General features: G+C 39.0%; 3 protein-coding genes across 5 annotated transcripts in view; 1 reads left to right on the forward strand and 2 right to left on the reverse strand.

The window, feature by feature from the left end:
• Positions 1–3,215: 3,215 nt before the first annotated feature.
• Positions 3,216–8,120, reverse strand: ATP5MJ (ATP synthase membrane subunit j). Of its 3 annotated transcripts, none has more exons than XM_010711970.4 (4): positions 8,082–8,120; positions 6,060–6,183; positions 4,274–4,294; positions 3,216–3,393 (listed from the first exon to the last, which is right to left on the reverse strand). In XM_010711970.4, exons 2-4 carry the CDS (start codon positions 6,181–6,183, stop codon positions 3,374–3,376), a joined length of 165 nt encoding a protein of 54 aa, XP_010710272.1. In that variant the 5' UTR covers positions 8,082–8,120; the 3' UTR covers positions 3,216–3,373. The 3 variants fall into 3 exon arrangements, with proteins under 3 accessions (XP_010710272.1, XP_003206803.1, XP_010710271.1); XM_003206755.4 differs by lacking the exon at positions 8,082–8,120 and adding an exon at positions 7,535–7,675; XM_010711969.4 differs by lacking the exon at positions 8,082–8,120 and adding an exon at positions 7,389–7,537.
• TDRD9 (tudor domain containing 9) overlaps positions 7,831–21,660 on the forward strand; it is a 58,792-nt gene continuing 44,962 nt past the window's right edge. The window contains exon 1 of the mRNA XM_003206746.4: positions 7,831–8,383. Coding sequence (XP_003206794.3) covers positions 8,094–8,383 — 290 coding nt within the window. The 5' untranslated portion in view covers positions 7,831–8,093. The remainder of the gene's footprint in view (positions 8,384–21,660) is intronic.
• RD3L (RD3 like) lies at positions 11,181–14,112 on the reverse strand. The gene is made up of 4 exons (XM_085225721.1): positions 13,956–14,112; positions 13,676–13,753; positions 12,805–13,110; positions 11,181–11,943 (listed from the first exon to the last, which is right to left on the reverse strand). The coding sequence occupies exons 3-4, from the start codon at positions 13,101–13,103 to the stop codon at positions 11,646–11,648; spliced, it is 597 nt and encodes a 198-aa protein (XP_085081847.1). The 5' UTR covers positions 13,104–13,110; positions 13,676–13,753; positions 13,956–14,112; the 3' UTR covers positions 11,181–11,645.

Below are 21,660 nucleotides of genomic sequence, written 5' to 3' on the forward strand. Positions count from 1 at the left end.
AGCAAAATTTAATTAAAATTTCTAAAGATTCCATGCTTTTGGTGGTCAGCTCATTTTGAGATAGAGGAGAGTAAATGTTTCCAAGTAGTTTGCCTGAAGCAGTGGAGAAGAATACAGGAACTTCTTGTTTATGAGTTCTTTGTAACTTACCAAATCTGACTCACGTGTCATTATAAAAAAAGTATTAGCTGCTAAATGTTAGTTGCTAAAGGTCATGGAATTAATAGTACAAAGAGCTTGCTGTTGAAGGTCTATCTTTTAATTTCTTCTTGTTATTCCCATTTACCAAATTGTTAACCACAAGAGAATGCCAAAGAGAATCTCCTATCTCACTACTCTTTCCTTCCTAGAAACTTCACAGACTTCCGTGAATGAAACAATAGATTTCAAATGCTGATTTCCTCATTTAGTTTCACTGCAGCCATCTGGTGGTGATGTCACATACAATCACCTGTGTCTAACAAGCACCCGAGAGTTCTTCCTTAGGGACTGAAAGTACAATGAGCACATACCAGCTCAGTATCAGGCTGTATTTATACTTCAGAGATTTGCTATCATGATTCAGATACATAGGAGACTATTTCAGCTGTTTTACTTGGTTTAGATCATTTCCTGCAACTTTACTCATCCTCCCCATTAACATGAATACACATTTGGGGCTTTTTCCAAGTTAACCATTAAAGAGGTTAAGTAGGCTGGGCCCCGTGACTAATGTTTTGTTGGCTATGACTGTATTTTGCTACTCTTCTAGAGTATTCCACAGTTCTTTATTAGCATGTAGGGGATACTCTGAGATTCTCAACTGTAAGTCAGGACTTTGGAATGTTCTAGCAATCTCAGAGCTCCATGAGAAAATGTGGCTTGGATTTGGCTTGGAGGCATGAATACAGTATTTTCATGGTACAAAAGACCATATCTTGCATTAGCATTTCATTATTAATTTAGCAGCCTAGTCCTGAGTTCTGATATTCTACACTTAATTAAAAAAACAAACAAACAAACAAACAGCGAAACTTTACGAAGGTGATGCTGCAGCAACTGAATGTTGTTTTTCAGCCTCTGTAAGAGTTGGTTCCACTAACACTGCAAAGGTAGTAAATAATTTTTGTCATTGTCAACACCTCATCAAAGGCAAATGAAATGTGCAACTGCTGAACTACTTCAAAAAGTATAAACATAATTCTTTCCTTTTAGAAATGTTAAATATAAAGATGCAACAGCCAAATAGATACAGCACGATCTGCCAAGGAGCAGAAATAATCATTTGCATAGAAAAAATGAGCAAGTTCAACAGCTGGGACTGGATAGACCTTGCCTGGAACCTTCCTATTTTAGATTACCTTTAAGTCCTTAACAGTGATGCTCCTTTCACACCTCACAGTACATAAACAAGACTGTGAGGTGTGCTACAGCACTGAGGTGCAGACAGCATATCAATAGTAGGACACGTGTTAGGGGTGTGTTGGTTTCTGTTTTTGAGTCAAGTATCTGACTGTCAATTTCCTATTGTATCCTACTCACATAAATAAAATCTATTGAGGAACATATCAATTTTACTCCCTTGCCTTTTGCAGAGCAGGAATGTTCTGAAACAGTCAGAGAAACTCACAACAGAAACATAACAATGGAAGAACAAACTCAGACAGCATTATTTCAACACAATGTGTAGTTTCCACAATCCAGACACTGAGTCCCACATGTAGCTCCTTTCCCTATTAGGGAATCAAGTTACACATCAAGTTTTAGAGCTGAAGTGGGTAAAATTTCCCTACAAGTGCATTAACTGCACTCCAGGGGCAGTTTTGCAAAAGCTCTTCTTGCTTTTCCATTAATGTTTAAGAGATCAAACATCACACCAGTGTGGCTCATTCCCAGTATGCTATGTTCTATAGCTAAGGTAAATCTTGAAATGATTCATGTTTTTTCCCTACCTTGTTTGCCTCAGCTCCCTAATTGAAAATTGCTAAAGCAGGTATGAAGTATGTGTAACATCTTAGGAACTAAGTCAGTGATCATAAATTTGCATCACAAATGCACATACACCTCCTTACCTGGCATAAATTTTCAATCTGAACCAGGTATTTACTATACCACAATTCTGACCCACCCTGTAATCACCACTGGCTAATATCTGTTTGTTTGAAGCTCCCTTTTTTTTTTCCTACTTTTTATTTTCTGTTCCCCACTTCTGGAGGCTTTTGTATGTAAAGACATAAATACTAAGATCTCTCTACTCCTCCATTCTTCTGAAGTTAGAAAACAAAAAAAGGGTGGAAGCAGTGAAAACTCCCAAGAAAAAAAAAAAAAAAGGATCTGATGAGAATCAGTTTAAAAAGTACATCAAGGGAAGATATAAAACAAAGAAAACTACGGAAGACAGAAGAAAGGGTAAGAATGAATGAAAAAGTAACTCTCAGCTTTTCAAATCAAGTGAGCTATACCTGCTTTAAAACAGAAAAAACAAACAGGCCCAACATGAAAGTGACATAGTCCATGTCAGTATTAGTACCGAGCAGTTTTCAGAGGAATGCAATACACCAAACTAAAGCAGAAATATAAATTCCGAAGGAATTAAAGGCAACACAGTATTTGGAAAGTTTACCGTGTCATCATCAGCAAGGTTATCACGACCATTCAAGTGCAAAGTATTTAAGCTACTGTCAGGTATTACTATCAGTGAAATTGAAGCACAAAACCTTAAGCTGAAAGATTTAAGATGTTTTGGTGATGTAGTTAAAAAGATGTACGTAAGCATTTACTCATTAAAATCACCTAAGCCTCTTAATCTTCTCAAAAGCAGATTAGGCTAAATTTAAACAAAACATGACATAGAGCAAAATTTTGGTTTTATGCACTATGTGTCCTTGCTATGGACATTCAGTATGTACAGTGCGAAAAGTGATTTTCATGTGGTTTTTAGAGTCCCCAAAATACTGCACTGAAAGTTGACAAAAAGCTGGCAGTAACGTCCTCACTTGTGATGCAGTCTTAAATGATGTTTCTAAAGGAAATGGAGTACTTAAAGGTTACAGTTGAAAAAGATGCTCTTAAAAAATGGCATGATGCTTTTGTTAGAAATTTCAGCTAATTGTAAGAAAATGATTAGTCACAGAGATGTGGTTATTTTCAAAGTACTACTGAAAAAGCTTTACGTAAAAGAACTGTAGAAAACAAGACGGCGTTATTCTAGAAATTACATTTACAATAGACTCCAGTACACTTTATCCAACATGTTTAATTCCTTCTTGCTCAACATATTTATAAGCACAGCAGAGGGATCAGGTACAGTTTTAGAATTAACTTCTCTATGGTTGTAACTTGCTTCATTTACAGCAAAGATGAGCAAACACCAAATTCATTCTCCAAGAGATCTTTAATGATGGCCAGAAGACTCTGAAACAAAGACATGATTTAGACTGTTCAAACTGTATAGCAAATCAATTCAAGAACACAGTTCAGAACCCAAAATACACAAGTCTATCTAGATCTGAGTCTAAAAATTGGCAAGTTCAGCTGCTCTAACAAATAAATCAACCTCCCCAAATTAAACACACAAACTATACTAAGAATAAGAATCTTTTTCACATATTTTGAAGTGCTGTTACAGCAAACATCCACTCTTCCTCCGATTTGGATGGCTGCTGCTATTGGCTATTTCTAAATTCAAGTTCACTTGTGCTATTATCCTGAAGTCTACTGGACTGGAATTATTGTCACTAATTATACATGTAAAAATGTGACTAATGGTTGCATATATCCAACTGGGAGCAAACAAACATTCACAGAACAGAAAATCGCAGCAGCTCATGAAAAATTAAATTGTCAAATCAGAAGAAACTGACCTTAAGAATTTAAATGCTATTTTGTAGAAGGTATAAAAACCACAAATCGAAAATACAAGTTCAAAATTGCAATTTTTATGGCAGTTAAAATTTTAATAGGTACTCAGGAAATTCAGACCACTTAGAATTCCTATGAAATGGCCATCATTATCACTACTTAAAATAATATTCCTTACTCTTACCACCCTATCAAGACATACAACTTCCACTTTGCTCCTGAAAGCTATGCCAAGTAAAACTGAAAATGGAGGCAACATCTGGGCAGATTCACAAATGCTTTTAGGTTACAAAGCCTTCAAAACAACTGAAACTACATGTTTTGAGGCAGTCGTTAAACACCTACTAAATTGATTAAATAAAACCCAAACTTACGTAAAATTTTATGTTTACTGCACTAATTTAAAATAATACAAGTATTTGTTAATACTTACTATCCGCCACTGCTTTTTTGCCTAGAGAAAAAGAAAAACAAGCTGAACAATGAGTTTTTAAATAAAATTTCTTGTTTTGCAGATAAACTTCGATCAGGTTATACTACTCACTATTTGCTGACTGAGCATGAACAAAATTTAACAAATGTACAAGATGTACTTTTCATGGTACATTTCTATAAACATTATATTGATTTTTAACTGTTTCCATCAACCAAGACTCCATGCATTTAGAATTTGTAGCCATCAAGATTCCTACTTGACTCCTAGCTCAAGAGAAACATGCAGAAAGGCAGCTTTACATATATGGACATTGTGTAAGTAGTACAAAACGGAGATGTGAACTGACTAGTTTGTCTTAAGATCTTATTTTATAATTAAAATAGCTTATTTTGTGTTCTAATTTTAATTGTTCTCCTGTAAGAGTGATTTATAGTGAACAGACAAAAATATATGGAAAACAATAATACTCATTTGAATTCTGAATAAGGCTATGACCAACCTAATCTACTGACCCTTGCGGATATTTTACAATTATATAAACAAATGTATTAAATACAAAACTGTACCTCAAATTGCAAGAAGGTATACAGGTATTAAAAGCTGTTTTCACTTGAAGATAACCCTTGTGTACAGTTCTCCCATATGAAGGTTTTGGCCCTCACACCCCACACCACTGCATCTCTAAAGCAGCATGACCTGAATCCAAACTTGAAACAGTTTTGCTTTAACTTCTTTCATTTCAAGCAGAATTCAAAAATTAAAGTATTGTTTTTTCTCCAGCTCAGCTTCTTCTATTTACTTATGCTTTTAAGTTTAGTGTTACAGTTTTGGATATACCACAAGTTTTTTGGACAGAGAAATATTAAGGTAAGGTCACTCAGCTATTCCCACAATGAAGGATTCCTTACCCCTATTAAGTTTGTCTACATTTTATAACATGACAGCTAGTAGAGAGGCAATTTTTTAGTATAGCTCAAGTTGAATAATAAGACCTTTAAGATACCATAATCTGTTGCCAACTTGCCCCACTCAAATTCACTAGCTTTACATTAAATATTTTTTTCCTCTCAGAAAGTGATCCAGTATCATCAAATAAAATACAATTCAATGTTTGGAGATACAGCTCACATTTTGAGGCACATCAGCCCCAACTTACAGTACTTTAATATAGTTCATACAGGAACAGCTTCTCAAAATTGTAATTTTTGCAGGTATTAAGCAAAAACTTTAAGCAAAAACTCTATGAAAACAAAAGAACGAAAAAAGGAATCTCAAAGAAAACTTAATCATAGTATCACAGAATCATAGAATGGCCTGGGTTGAAAAGGACCACAATGATCATCTAGTTTCAACCCCCTGCTATGTGCAGGGTCGCCAACCACCAGACCAGGCTGCCCAGAGCCACATCCAGCCTGGCCTTGAATGCCTCCAGGGATGGGGCATCTAGTTCAAAACAGCCTTGCATTCATTCAGAAAAAAGCTAAAGGAGAAACCTCTGGCTACACATTGCAAGTTAGATGTGTTTTTAAAACGAGTATGTACATTATTTAATCTTCATAAGCAGATACAGTTACACCAGCATATGGTGATTTTGGCAGTGCAGCCTTCTACACTGAAGATGTCAAACTTTTACATTTTTTACAGTGAAAAATTGGCTTTAAGGAGAAGTATTAGTTTCTTATTTGTTAGATATTTTCCAGGGACAGATTTTGAACTGTGAAAGACATTCTTATCTATATACCAGGGTTTTAACAGCTAACAGAGATTATAATGTTTAACTTACCACCATATGAAATTCTGTAATAGGCATAAGCTGTTAATGATAGACCAACCCATATTTCTTGGTAAACAGTAGTGAAGTAGAGCTTCATGGCTCTCCATGATTTTGGAATCATATTTTGCACCATCTGAAAGTTACAAGAAGTACTCCAATGGTGAGTTGTGCAGTTACATATTTACCTACTATATGCATATATGCACTGTATGCTGTATACCTAACTCTTATACGCATGTTAAACACACACATTTTCACATACACACACCCCCATACCTCAGCAGCAGCAGTCTAGGGGTTCAATTAAAACAAACAAACAAACAAACATGAAGAAGTATTTATCCCAAAGCAAAGCACTGCAAATTCAGAATTAAGGTTACACCTTATGGACTAACACGCAGATACATGCCTGCTGATAAAAGGATTCAGAGATGAATTAACAGGATTTGCAGAGTAGCAATAGCTGGGCTCCTCTTTACCAGTGACTTGTTTCCTGAGTCTCTCAGGAGTAAAATCTTGTTCCAGGCAAACTAGAGAGGCTCCTATCTTGCACTACAACAAATTAGTTTCCCTCCCTCACGTACCTTATGCCTCTCAACATCTTAACTTCTCCTCAAAATAGCAAAACACATGATAAGCTACTCATGATTTCATGATTTATTTATTATTATATTTTCATGATTTATCATGAAAATGTTACTTTTTAAATGTACTCCAGCAGCAGGAAACCTATTGAAGTGTTTTCCTCCTCTGTACCCAGCTTTGTTCATAGAACCAGAGAATGGTCTGGGTTGAAAAGGACCTCAAAGATTACCTAGTTTAACTCTCCCGCCACATGAGGTTATCCAAATAATGGTTGTTATTCTAACCAAACCAGAAAGGTACTTAAGATACGTGTTAAAATAACACTTACTGCCATTCAACATCTTAGCACACATCTGCACCACTGCATAGAATTACTGCACATTCTATTGTTTTCTACCTTAAACACTTCGAGCACATCATCCAAATAATACAACCCATCAAACTCACCTGTATACTGATATGGACATTATATACTAACTCAGAGCCCCAGAATAGAAATCTTGGTACTTCTCTAAGAATAAAAGCATCTCTATGGAATTTAATGTCTCAATACAAATCCGTATTTCTCTTCACCAGTTTACGCGAACAGCTCAACGGCATCAATTACGGACGTATTTCCTGACAGTGCTGTGCTTTCACCACTGCTGCTGAGAACACCGAGACCCCCTCCTGCTTCCCAGAGAGTTCACTCAGGCTGAACGTGCCTTCCAATCCACATTCCTCGCCCTCCCCCCAGCACCGCGGCCCGCTCACCCCTCGCAGCGGGTACACGCCGCCCTCCCGCGGTCCCTTCTACACAAGGAACAACGGCCGCCAACCCACAAAGGCTGCTCCCCAGCCTCTTCCCCGAGACAACCCGAGCGATGGCACTACTAGCCCAGGCCTGATCCGCAACCCACCGCTAGGCCGGGAGAGCTCGGCTGCCACCGAAGGTCACGGAACGGGGACGGCCTCCGCTACAGCCGCGGGGGATGCCGGGAAGGGACGCACCAACGAGCGAAGATCGCGAGCCTGAGAGGCGGCGGCGGCGCACAGCGCCCCCTGCGCCTCTGGAAGACCAGAGCACCAGCGCGGCCAGCTCTCGGTCAGCCTCAGGTGTTCGAGGGCCGTGCTGCAATGCTCAAAGAACTGATTGCACTGAAAAAAATCCATGCTTAGGCTCACAGCGCGCCGTGTCCCAGCCTGTTCGCACTCTGCACTGCCCAAGCATGGAGCACGCACCGAGACAATACTGGGAAGGGCCGTCACGGCTCCTGACACCTGGGGGCAGCCTGTCAGGGTAGCTTCACGTGGGCTGAAGCTACGTGCCTGTGGGCTATTTTCTCATCTGAGAGGAACGATAGATCGATCGGGATCCCAGAACGCCTTTCGGCCATTATCCCAGGACAAACTCACCGCACCCCGGGGCGCGCTTACGAACCTCACGAGCCCCAACCCCGAACTTACCACGCCACAAACATGGCGGCGCCCTCCCCTCAACGGGTCACGTGCCGTGGGCGGGGCTTTCCTAGCGCGGGAAGAGAGCGCGGTGAGGGGATTCGAGCGTACGCGCGTGTGCTGTGCGGTGCGAGGCGTCAGCCTGCTGTTGCCGTCATGCTGCGGAGTCTCACCGTCGAGCAGGTGAACGAGTGGTTCACCATTGGCAAAGATGTGACTGCCGTTGAGTTCTTAGGTGGTCGTGCGCAGGCTGCAGCCTCGCGTGGTTCATCTTGTCTCCCCAGCCCATTTGCCGTGCAGGAGTCATTGAGGTGAGTGCGGTTGCTGCCCTTCAGCTCTCAGCCTGCTAGCGGGGTGTGGGGCTGTGTGTGGAATGCTTCTCCTCTATGTGTGCGTTTTTATACGTGTTTAGTGATATATGTGTGCTGTTGCAAAACAACCTCTGTAGGAAGGCCTCTTTTGGTAGGTGGGTTTTGTTTCCATGTGCGTTTCTATTTTACACTTCTGGGATTGTGCTCAGGGAGTTTGGGCATCGTTTGAGGAATCCTGATGAGTTGTACGTTCAAATGGAAGCACTTGGATTTGTGTTTGTTGGCTTCTTGAAGGTTTTGGAGGGCTGAAAGCAAAAAACTTTCTCTTACCTTGTTGAGGTTGCTTGTACTGTAATAGTTATTTCAACATTTCCTTCAGGACTTGTTAAAATTAAAGGCAAAATGATTGATGTTAAAGATGCTTGTTATTTATATAGTTTCAAGCCTCTTATATAACTGATGGTTGTTAAAATTATTTCCAAGTTCTTCTTTCTCTAAATTGACATACAAGAGCATGTAGGATTTATACCCAATCAATCATGGAAATAAGAAGTGTGTTATAATAATTACAGTGCTGTGTAATATGAAATAATACTTAACAAAAGCTTTATGAAATACTTTTGCTGATTGAGTGTAAAGGCTTTGTGCCTTAAGAAGATATGTAAAATGTTCTTTTTGGTTACTAGTGATGCTTCATCTTCCGAGGTTAAGTTTATCATGTTGTCTGGACTGCCTCTAGAATAACAATATTAGCAGTTGAGCTTCTTAAGAAGAAATAATATTTATCAGAGATCGTGGTTAGAGTTTTTATCCTTAAATAGCTCGTTAATTAACTTCTTAATTCCTCTGATTGCATTTAACTGAATGAAATGAAATGACCCTTAAATCTTTGTTCTTACCAAAACAATTGTGGTTCAGATTAAAATACTTAAAAAGCTTAAGCATGGAAAAAGATCATTATTCTCTCTTTGATTTCTTGCATGTTGTAGGTGTAGCATTTGCTGAGTTAGTTTTTTTTTTTCTTTTATAGCTACTTTCTTTGGCTAAAAACATAGCAAGCTGTTCTGCCTGACACCTGTGCAGGTGGGAGGCTTGCTGCCCTTTGAAGTTGCTGTCACTCACCCTTCTGTGCCAGTGGAATGATGTGTGCCAGCTGCATGTGGTGCCAAAAATACCAGTTCTTACCCTGTCTTCACTCTTTCTATGCTTTTCTTTTTTTCTAAGTAAAGAATACATTGCATTTTGAAAATATGGGTTACCTCCCATGTTTGTATTTGAAGGAAAAAGAAATGAAGGAAGGTCTCAGAGAAAGGCATTTTCTCAGGCTTTGTATAATATATTTTCTACCTATGCCCTTCTACTTCCCAGTTTAGTTTTTTCCTTTCAGTTTCCATTCCAAATGTTGATAGAACTGGTTAAATAGCCTAGTATCAGTAAAGTGTATACAGAAGTATGTAAGCCTTTTTGTGCTTTTCCTTTTCGTTATACATGGAATTACTGAATTAGTTGTGATGCCTAGATATTTTAATTATTACTCATAGACTGCCTTTTAGCATATGTTTCAGTTGATGGTCCTTATTTCTGAAATTGAATGACTTCATTTGAATTATGGAATCATTGAGGGTCCCTTCCAACTCAAAAGGCCATCCAGTCCACCCCCATGCAGTGAGCAGGGACACCCACAGCTCCATCAGGTGCTCAGAGCCCCATCCAGCCTGACTTTGGCTGTCTCCAGGGATATCCTGCATTTCTCTGGGCAATCTGTTCCAGTGCCTCACTGCACTTATTGTGAAAAAACTTCTTCCTTATCTGCCCCTGTTTAGTTTGAAACCTTTTCTCTTATTCTATCACAACAGAGTCTCCTAAAGAGGCTTCTTTAGCTGAAGCTTCTTAAAAAAAAAAAAATTGATTTATAACCTGTTGTAGTTTTATACCTTTTATAAAAAATACATGCAATTTGTTTTACTGAGCTGACGTTACATTATAAGTAAATTCTGTGTTGGGTGAAAGATGCAAGTGGAGCAGAAGGGAAGTATCTTTGAGTTGCATGTTACCAGATTGAAGAACTCTGAATGAACCTTGTCTTCAGTATGCTTGAAAACGATATCATATGAAGCGTTTTTTTCTCTGAGATTGCAAAATAGTTCTCTTTGTGAATTAAGAAATGGGAGACTTGCCTGTTATTATGATGTGGCAGACTGATGGAGAGGAAATCTGCAGATGGAGAGTTTAAATAAAAGGTGTGTAAAAGTTTGTTTCCTATGGTGATGGGAGCCTGATGGGAAATGCAGCACATGGCTATGGTGTATGTTTTCTCTGATTTTTCTGCTTTAATTGCCTGCTCTGACCATAACTGCTATGTGCCCAATCAGTGCTTTTAAACTTTGTTAGGAACTCAGTCATAGATGATAGCAACTGAAAAATGGCAAGTTTCTGAAAATTTAAAATGCTCACTTCTTGCTTTCGAAGTGATTTGTTGACATTCTTGCTACTCTAGAAAGTACTGTGACTTACCAAAATGCTGAAGTTTAGCACCTGGTTTTCAAGGTAGCTTCAAACAACGGAGAAAGTGGAACCTTTTGAAATGAAATTATGTAAGAATTTCTTAGGAGATAGAGCTAATTGTGAAAAGTATTTAAATATCCAAAGCTTACATTTAGTTGTTGGATTTCACAGTATTTCATCGTGTGCAGTGCAGAGTTCAGACAAATGAAGAAACTGTTTATGCAGTGAAATGTTATTTTATGTTGCTTTTGCTTTAGGACTTACTCTTGAAATTGAGAAATAAATATTCAGCTCCGAAAGGTACTTATCCATTTAATATAACATCAAATATACTTAAGAAATCTTACATTGTATAAATTCCCCATAGAGCTTAGAAGCTACGTGGTAAATACAGCAGTTGTTGTCTAACAGTTTGTGGAGTGGTGCTATTCCAAAATACAGAAAGCAGTCTTTTCTTGTTTATGATTCTATACCTACGGATATGCCAAAGATAAAACGCTTGTTTTATTAGCAGCATCTACGTTTCTGGTTAAAAGGTTCCTTCAAACACAGTAGCTTCAAGGAATGTCCAAGGTAAGAGGAGAGAGTTCATACTACGAGTTTATATAATGCATACTAGCTGTAATCAAGGATTTTAGTTTCTGAACTCATAAGGTAAAAAAGGGAACGTCACATTTCTTATTGCTATGTTTCTGGATGGCAATCACAGTGAAAGAAGGTAGACAGCTACAAGCTTTTGAAAGCAACACAGAGGAACTTAACTTGATGGGTAGTAGTATGGTAGATTCCAGATCCTATCAGAGAAAGTGGGAAACATGCTTTGTGTGTTTTTGTCGACATAACTTGAAACTGTAGGGATTTCCTCTTTCTCCGATCTGTTAGAACTGTCTCCACGCAGGCTGAAATGTTCAGAGCAATTTGTATTCCACACGTTTACCAGTTGCTCTTGTTGGTTTTCTCTCTCAATGGTAGTAAGAAAATCTTTTAAAACTTGCTTGAATATGTAGACTATTTCCCAAGGCAAAACATCATTCTCTGCCAAAACTTCACGAAATCTAGAAACAAACAAGCATTGAAATCTAATCACTGATGCTGACAATGCCCCTGTTTCCTTGCTAATCTAATGAGGAGAGGGAAAGGGGGAGGAAATAACCGTGCTCTTATGTCAGCTATTCTTTGCTGCCACATTTCCCCACATACCTCCCCGAGAAGATTGTAGAGGAAAAGAGCTCTAACAATACATTGGAGGCAATCCAGCTATTTTGAGGATTGTTGTTATTCAGTATTCTTTTGTTTTCCTTCGCCATCTGGGTAACTTGATTTAAACTGACTTTGCCCTTAGGTATATTCTGGGCTTTAAAAGGCACATAGGATTCTTCTGTCATTTCTGTGCGCCCCTAGAAAGTGTATTTAAATATAAGCATAGGAGAGAATTTTTCATGATAATCCTTTTTTTTTTTTTTTTTCTTTTGCCCCAGAATGGAATTCTGTTTAGCGCTGATTTTTCTAGTGTTACAGGCTTCAAGTATTTTGTACAGCGAGGCTTAACATTAATTTGATTTTTTGATTCTTGGCTGCAATTTAATAAATACTGGGGATGAAGAGTGGAGAATTTAAAGTATTGAGTAGTCATATATCCTACGCGTGCAAAACTTCCTTTGTTTAAGATTAGACTGGGAGAATCCTGATGTTTAAAAAACAAAAACAAAAAAACAAAATCAACCTTCATGTATGATATAATAAAGCACAGGTGTAATCTCTAACACACATATAAAGATATACTCAGATTGCTGCCCATTCCTAAATTGGAAAGAAGATCACAGCCATATATAAGCTTGGATTAGGCAGAAGATATAACTTACTTAAAACTTACTTAAAATCAACTACTGCAAGTAAGAGGAATAGGAAATGGTTACCTGCTGAGAACAGTTCCAGTCTGGCAGGGTTGGATTTGGGAGCACAGAACTTCGAGCTGCCGCTGCTCAGTAGCTGGAATCGTTGCTTGAGGATTTTGGTAGCTCTTCAACCAGTTGTAATCCATGCCAGTTTTCTGGACTTTTTGCTCGTTTTCTATCTCTTGCACTAACCTTTCACGCTCCTTCAGGTGCCATTTCAATTCCCTCAGCAAGGTTTTTGTAACTAGTTCTGATCCAGGATACCTTGAGGGTTTGTAGGAATCGTTTTTTGGCCATTTCATCCAGCCAAAAAACGGCATCTTTAAGCTGTGAGGGGGAAAGGAAAAGAAACTTTGCTTATTTCTGTTAGGCAGGTAGCATTTATGCCTGTAGACTTCTATTTAAGCAAGTGAGTGTTTAATGGAAACTTTGTTCCTCATACTAAAATACTTTGCAGCAGAATAGGAAAAAAGCCACTATCACCAAACCGGTATCACATCTGACAAGGCTCACATTTTATAGCATTTCTCAATGTTTTCAATTTTCTGAATTAACACTTATGAATCTGAAGCTTACAGCATTTGAAACTGCATATTTATCATCTTGAAATCACTTAACTTTCTTTTTATGGATAGTATAGGTGATATTTATAAGCAAAATTAAAAATTTGAGGTAATGCTTACGTGTTAAGTGAAAGAAAATAAATAGTTCAGTGCTGTAACTTGGCACCTATCCTGTTCTTTAAAACTTCTGTATCACTTTTTATTTTAAGCAAATTCTTGTTTATATAACTTCTGGAAGCAGATCTAGTGGAATAGATTTATAAGCTGCAGCTTGTTACAAACCATGCGGACAGAAGAACACAAATTTGAATAAAAATAAAATGAATTACCTTTGCAGTTGTCTGAACAGTGTTGTGGCAGGTGAGTTTGCTTGAAGGTCTCCTACTGTAGCATTTCCTGTTCCCGGGCTGTGATGGAAGAAAACAGGGTTTTTTCTTTTTTTATTCACTCTAACTGTGCTTAAAATGTCTTTCTGTAGTGCATATGACAGCTTAAGTTTTTTTTGCTTTTAAGGTTCTTTTTCATCCTTTGTACCCAAAAGCAGTAGTAATCCATTTAACCTAACATGGTCTTCCTAATACTTCTGCAAAGTCCATTAAGGTTTCCTACCTTTGATTTGTGTTCTGCCGGTGGCAGCAATTCAAAAAAAGATGGTCACAACTTCAAATGCTTGTTGCTAAAGCCATCCAAAGGTATTGCTGGCAGTGAGATGAATAATGATTGTCTGAAGCAACTGCAGACGTGCTTCTAGCTAAAGTTAAGGCTGTCGTATGATGTGATGCTTGGCTGTGCATAGCTGTAGGTCACAGTTTAGAGCTGTATTTTTATGCCTGTAGAGTGCTAAAAATAACTATGTTGCTTTTATCATCAAACTAAACTTCCAGGCCCTTGAGATGCTGGAAGACTTTTCTCCCATTGGGAAAGGAGGGTCAGACTGTTCTACTGTCACTTTTAAACAGCTAAGAATAGTCTTTCTCTGGTAAAGATCACCTAAAGCCTTTGCTAACGGAGTGTTGATGGAAGAGAGCTATTTGACAGTTGCTCAGGATTTTCTTGCTATATTAAATACTTTCTCCGGCTGAATTTCATCTATTTCGTGCTACTGCACTTCTTGATTACTGTGCATAGCATAGCTGTTAGCATTTTTAATTAACATCTCAAATGTGTTCAAAGAAGCCAGTCTGTAACACCTACGGTGTGCCATGAAGGACGCATTAATCTAATTAAAGGAATAAAATGATAAAGAAATGCAAATTGAAGTCAAACTGCTGTAAAAAGCCCGGAATTTTGAGTCTTACCATGGACTTTGCTTCTGTCTCAACTGGCTGTCAGTTGCCTTTTCTCTCTTTCCTTGATGAGTTTTTTGAGCATATCCATTTCTAAGGCTCATTTTCAGGGATGGCATCGCACACGCTAAAGGTCGCTGAAGCAGCCATTTTCCGTTCCAGTTATCTGGTCTCTTCCTATTAATTTTAAAAGGTGGACACACTAAGTGCCTTCTCTTCTGCTCTTTCTCGTTATAGTGTCTGTCTTTGCTCCTGTAAGTATTTTTTTGTTCCTACTTTTTTGCCTCCACTGGTGTGTTGAGCTGTTGAAGGAACAAGGCTTCTGTAAATTTGTTCTAGATGTCATGCAACATAAAGGATGACGTGTAGGGCTGTTATTAAAACTGATACCACTTATACATTGAAAAAATTCAAATGTCAGTATTAATCCTCTTCAACTGGAAGGTTTTCACATTGCATTGTATGTGGTACTATGAAAAAGGAAGGAAGCTAGGTTTATGATGACAGAACTGTCCTGACAGATTTTCAGACGAAATTAAAATGTTCTTTGCCACCTCCTTTACAGCACAGTTGTCATGTCACTGCTTACTTTCCAATTGGATACAGTGGGGGGGGGGGAGGGGAAACAACTGCTGCATGGCATAAAACCTCTAAAAATTAAGGACACATACTGAAAAGTGTGGAAGTGAATTAAATGAGAAAACTACAACAGGCTTTTTTTGTTTTCAGTTGTGTCATAAAGCATTGAGTGCCAGGATACTGAGAATGATGCTTTCCTTTCCACTGGAAGGGGAGCAGTTAATTGTATTGCTTCTAGTTCTGTGCATGTTTGAGATCTGCCTTCAGGAAGAGATGAATGCTTGTGTGAGTTTGACATTGGGAACTGGAAGGTGAAGGAGAGCAATAGTTTTGCAGTGCTGTATTGGGATTAGAGTTTTGACTTTCATAGATAGCAGGGCTTTGATGAGGATCACGGTTAGTAGTTGCAGTTGTTACGACGTAGCCTGGGGGAAGAAGCCTGTATTTTGATTCCTCTCATTAATTGCTAGGCGATTTTATAATAAAATTACAAATGGTATGAGGTTGTTACTGTATACTTGTGGCAGTCTTGAGTAAATTCAGGGATTCTGTGTTTTTTGAAAGCAATTGAGGGACATAAGGTTCTGAATCTCTTCTCTTTGTTTTCATTTCCCTTTTCTGAATCTTTCTCTGCTGGTGTTAGTGTCTAAAACCATATAGTACTCGAATGAGACCATAATGTTATTTATATAGTGATGAGTAAGTTTTCATCTTTAAAGAACCTTAAGTTCCTCTGCCACTGTAGCAGAACAGTTCTCTATAGAAGTATCAGTTAGTAAATGAATCCTAATGATTTGTGTGTATAATATAAAATGTCAATTGATGAGTATTTTCCGTTTTATTTTCATTTAACATCCAGAGTGTACTTTGTTGTCTGAACTTTCTAGGCAAGGGATGTAATGGATTTTGAAAGCGTGTTTCTACTTTTTATCTTGTCGGCTTCCTGCTATCAAATAAATGTATTCCAAAACCTTAATACATCTCTTTCCTGCTGTACTTACTCTACACCCAACTTCAGTTAATTAGGAGGTTTGCATCAAAGAGTTAATACTTCTTGAACTATCTGGGCAATTTTTATTCTATCCTGTGCTTTCCAGAATCTTCAGAAACTAAATAAACTCACTTCTTTAGCATGGTAAACTTGGATATTTAGGTGGTGTGTGGCTAATTAAGTTCTAAGTTCTTATTATGAGGTTTCAATGCTCCTGCAGTGAGTGATTATGCAGAAGACAGTCTTGCTGCAAACTAATATTCTGCTCAGGGGCTCCAGCCAGCCAGCCCTTGAGCACCCCAGGGATGGGGCACCCACAGCTCCTGGGCAGCCTGTTGCATTCTGTGATAGGCTGATGTTTCATATTATATAGGAAGGTCACCAATGCTAACAGTCACCTGAGAAAAGTGATCTGTAGTCAGCAGACAGGATGGTGTGCTTCCATTTGTAAGTGCTGTCCCACTATTTGGATTTAATAATAAACTTTGCAGCATGTTTTTCTTTTGATATGACAGAGCAACTCATTGGAGCCATTTCAGGCTGCAGACAGACAGTGTGTCTGCCTCCTCAGACAGCACTGGAATGCTTACACTTATTAACAGCTGTGAACAAAACTTGCCACAAGCCTACGTAAGAGGCCTATTGATAACGTTCCTCGTTTGGTCCTTTGCTGTGACAGCTACCAACAGTAATAATTCACTTTTCAGAATGTTAACTGAGTTGTTTGCCATCGCTGCATTCCTATTCATGTGATGAATAAGACCAGGACGTGCTTAAAGCTGCTCTCTTCCAGTTGTACTTTGTGTAACATTAGAGTCCTCAGTGCTGGTGTTCCATCACCATTAGGCAAGGGAATTGCAGGTGTCATTTGGTAATGGAGGCGATCCTGCATTTGCTACTGATCTTAGTGGGGCAGCAAAGACGGTGAGCAGTCTAGAGGGCAAAGGGTATGAGAAGCAGGGGAGGTCACTGGGTTTGCTCAGAGCAGAGGAGCTGAGGGGAGGCCTTATGGCACAGGGAGCAGAGGAGCAGTGCTGTGGTCTGCTCTCTGAGACAGCGACAGGGCCCGAGGGAATGGCATGGAGCTGTGTCAGGGGAAGGGCAGCTGGGGGTGAGGGAAAGGCCCCAGGAGGTGGAGGGCATGGAGCAGCCTGCCCAGGGCAGTGGGTATGGCCCTGAGCTGCTGGATTTTAGAGCATCTGGCCATGCTCTCAGACATAGGGTTTGGATTTTGGGTAGTACTGTGTTTTGGATTAGATGATCCTTGTGGCTCATCTTAACTTGTAATCCATAACTACGACAACTGAACTACAGTGAATTTATAAAACTATCACGCCCTGAGCAGTCAGGGCGGTATTGCTGTGCAGCTTGTCACCATGTGCTCTGGATGCAAGTTGCCCCTTCTGAACAGCCCTACTTGAGCTTTCTCTGTGGAGAGGAGCTTGTAGAACTCATCTGAGGGAGAACCCAATTCTCTGAAGCCTGACAGTTTGTCCTCGTCTTCTGACTAGCAGAAGATCTTAGTTCTGTAGTGACGATAAATTTCAGGACTGAGGTGTTTTTTTTTTTCCTGTAGTTCGTGGTTGTTACTCTTCTTGGATTTTGACTGTGTATGAAGTGGGAGACAGAAGTTCTCACCGAGCTTTTAGCTTAATATAGTGCAAATATTTCTTGAAATATGAAGGTCAAAGTCAATCCAAATCTGCGTGGGGGTTGGTTTTTTTTTTTTGGATTTGCTGAGCAGTTCAAGTGCACTTCCTCTCTCTTCAGTTCAAATTGTAAAACAGGTGTCTGCTGTGCCGAAGAGCTGTTGTGATTGTCTGAGATACCTTTGTATGAAGACTTGATCACTGAGTAGCTAACCAGGTATTTAGAACAGCCCTCTTTAGTGGGGAAAAAAGCAAGTATCACATCGATTCTTAATATGTAAATAATGTTTTTAAATATGTATTTTTAGTATTCAGTGGTTAAGCTTCATCTTGAATTCAAGTAATCATTATTTTTTTTTAGGAGTGAAAAATAAATATTTAATTTGTGTGACTGTACATTTTCATTTTAATTTAGTGTGTTTCTGCAGGTAAGGCCAGGCTTCTGAAAGTCCAGAATGCCCACTGCCAGTTAAAAGGAGTCATTTTTAGGATGTCCTTCAGTAACAGCAGAGGAAGGTTATTTACTGTCATGGCAAATGTTCAGTTATGTAAAGTGTCACATTATTTTAGTTTCAGAGGAGAGACTTTGAAGTGGTCTACAGTATATATTGTACTAAAATTGTACAGCAAAATATTGCTCTGTGTGCTCAGTGTTCTTTAAGTGATCTTTCCTCCCATGTTCTCTCAGTAGGTGGTCAGCTCGTGTGGTAGGAGCCGTGACTTAGGGCACTCCTCTCAGCAGCTGTGAAATGAGTGACACGACTTTTAGATTCAGCTCCACTCTTGTGTGAAGAGAGATTTTCATGGCAAATGAGGTGGAATATAAATGAGCAAAAGTACATATGTAAGAATCTTTAAAAACTTCCGTCATAGAACATTTTTTTTTTTCTTCCCTTTTATTTGTCTTCCTGATACGAGCTTCTACCCTGAAATTGAATAGCTAATAGAATTATCTGATTTTTTTTTTAATTTCTTGTTTGATAAGCAACCATTTGAATCTTTCAAGCATCATTACGTATTTGAATATTTTCTTCATACCACCCAGTTTGCATCCAGTGTTATTCTCCTTTGCAGAGAGCAACCTTGGATGTTTCTCCTCATTTTTTTTCCTTTCCAATCATCACTTGTAGAGATGTTAGTTGTTCAGTGCATATATTGGTTGGGTGGGTTGTTTGTTTTTTAGTTGCTGGGAAGAGCCAAGTAAATCAGCTGTCATCTATGACTGAGATTGGGGAACTGTCTCTGGTTTTGAGAAATGAGTGAATGCAAGAGTGGTGTGTTTAATATTCCAGATTATGTTCAGATAGAAAATCTACTGAGTGTTATTCAGTTATGATAGCCCTGTTGGCTTATTAGAGGTCATTCTGTAGCTTGGAGAAAAGGAAGACTTTTCTCTATCTGAAATTTCTTAACGAAAAGCACCCTTAGTATATTTGAGAGCCCTTAAAATTGGATATGCCAACAATTTCTGGTATTAAACTGTTTCCATTCTATTAATTCTGCCTGAAGTGGCAGCCACATTTAATTTTATGTTCATTACACCGATTTAACCTTCTGAAGTATTTTCATTATTGGGTTTAAATATTTTCTCGCAATCAAATCCTGTGAGCAGTCAGATGTGCACAGATCAGTCACACTTCAGAAAAAGGTTATGGTGGTTAAACTGTGTGGTAAACAATAGGGAAAGTATCCCATAATCTTGTAACAAACAATACCAATTATCTTTCATAAGGAGGCATGGTAAGACCTGCATTTGGAAGGCCTTTTACTGGCCGCTGCTGCTCAGGCTTCACATTCCTGCATCTGCTGCTTCTGGGTATATTTAGGAAAAGAGAGCTGTCTTGACTTGGGTACAGCTGTAGAGCTGGCTGATATGTTTTGTTCTACAGCTGTTAGGACACCTTAACAGCAAGTAACTCTTGATCTTGACATTACTGGTTGATTATGTTCTCAGTGGTTCATAATTTTGCCAGCTTTCATCCATTCAGGATGATAACTTTTCATGTCATCTGTTTGCAGCAGATTCTGTTGAAGAAATCTGTCCACTTCTGAGGATGAAGTGTGCAGATGTGCTCTGGATTTGAATAAGGTCAAACTTTTTTTTTTTTTTTGTGAGGGAAAAGGAAGGAAAAAACAGAACACCTCAAGTCTTCTGATTTTTCTTTAAATTGAAATAATGATTTGAATTTTTCTGTAATTGTGTTACGGTCAAGAGACTCTGGAAGGCCTGAGGAATATATGCTGTTTTAGGGCAGGTATCCTGAAAGGCAGGCATTCACTGCATCGTGGGGAATAGAAGTGGGGACAAGAGAGCTGATGAGGGCCGGCGCATGCTTCATAAGGAGTATCTGGCAAAGCCCCTTTGTTAGTGGTGTCCTTTCTTATCACAGAATGGATTTGAATGGTCTGCATCTCTACTTTCTTCTGCTGTCAGCAAATGCTTGTTGAAACTCCTCAGAAAAATACTCCATTCCTTTCTGTCTGTGTAAGAGATGATGGCTTAGCAATGATTCTGTGAGTGACATTGTTCTGATGACTTAGAAGACTGCCAGAGGGCTCCAGAAGGATTTTTTCTCAATTTACTTAAAGCACATATGTGTATGTGCTGTAAGCTTTTTGCTTTGTTAAAGTTGCAATGTTCAGCATTAAGATACTGTGAAATGATGTAATTAAGGTTATTTGTTCATTTCATATGCCCAGATGCAATTTCCCAATTGCATATGATTTTCTCCAAGACTGTAGCCTGAATCAGTGCATAGACTGAGCAATGTTCATTACTAATGAGTGGCTATTAAGCATTTTCTTTATTCATTGCATAGCCTGAGGTTTATTTACTGCATGCTGCTTTCTGAAGACAAAAACCTTAACATCTGAAAGAAAATAGCCAGATAGCCAAATAAAATCTCATGTAACCTCACTGAGGTCACACTGTCCTCGTTTTCCTAGAGTTACGCAGGCAGTGATCGGGAGCACGTCCTGTAGCCCAGAGTCTATCTGAATATATGCAGTGTTATTTAAAACAGGGTTTATGGAGTCATTTCAGCTGGAGTTTAAGTATCCATGCTCGATTTTAATTGCTTTATCATATTTTCGGTTTTATTTGTGTTTAACAGTTATTCAGTAGAAAAACCTAACAGGTGGGCTGACCATATGTCTATGAACTCTTCTAAATAGTGTCTGAGGGGCTGTAGCAGAGCATTCCCTCTGCCAGGTGTTTGAGAAGTTAGTGTGGTCAGCCTGCTTTCTGTAAGCTGGCAGCTGCTCCTCACGTGGCAATTGTGTGAATGTGTGCAATCCTGTTAAACTCTGTGCAAAGAGAGATTCAAGAGCTAGAGAAGCACTGCCTTAGCTCTATCAACAAAATATCATTAGGACAGGATATGAAGTCATTGTGTAGGCTTTTGTGTCCTTCCTGTCATGTTTTGTGGACAGCAGTATGGTGATAAATACTTGGTGTTTCCTGTGGGAGGAATAGTGACCGATTTCAGTGAATCTAAGTGTCTGTAGCACAAACAGGTTAGCAGAGTTTCTCTTACTAGAAAAGATGGGCACTTGTGGCACCAAGACAGGGAGCTGTTGGAGAGGGTCCAGAGGAGAGCCACAAAGATGATCAGGGACAGCAGCACCTCCCCTATGAAGACAGGCTGAGGGAGCTGGGCTTGTTCAGCCTGGTGAAAAGAAGGCTGTGGGGTGACCTCATTGCAGCCTTTCAGCACCTAAAGGGAGCCTACAGACAGGAGGGGAATCAACTCTTTGAAAGGGTTGATAACTGCAGGACAAGGGGAAATAGTTTTAAATTGAGGGAGGGG

This window comes from Meleagris gallopavo, chromosome 5 (assembly GCF_905368555.1).
Source record: "Meleagris gallopavo chromosome 5, MGAL_WU_HG_1.1, whole genome shotgun sequence".
Classification (NCBI taxonomy): Eukaryota; Metazoa; Chordata; class Aves; order Galliformes; family Phasianidae; genus Meleagris; species Meleagris gallopavo.

Excerpts from the sequence above, each read along its gene's own strand:
- ATP5MJ (XM_010711970.4), bottom strand. The coding sequence starts at position 6,183 with ATGGTGCAAAATATGATTCCAAAATCATGGAGAGCCATGAAGCTCTAC. Across the intron at positions 4,295-6,059 it reads TTACAGAATTTCATATGGTG|GCAAAAAAGCAGTGGCGGAT; the intron begins GTAAGTTAAACA and ends CTTTTTCTCTAG. Across the intron at positions 3,394-4,273 it reads CAAAAAAGCAGTGGCGGATA|AGTCTTCTGGCCATCATTAA; the intron begins GTAAGTATTAAC and ends TCTTTGTTTCAG.
- RD3L (XM_085225721.1), bottom strand. The coding sequence starts at position 13,103 with ATGCCGTTTTTTGGCTGGATGAAATGGCCAAAAAACGATTCCTACAAA. Across the intron at positions 11,944-12,804 it reads ACTGGAACTGTTCTCAGCAG|ATTTCGTGAAGTTTTGGCAG; the intron begins GTAACCATTTCC and ends GTTTGTTTCTAG.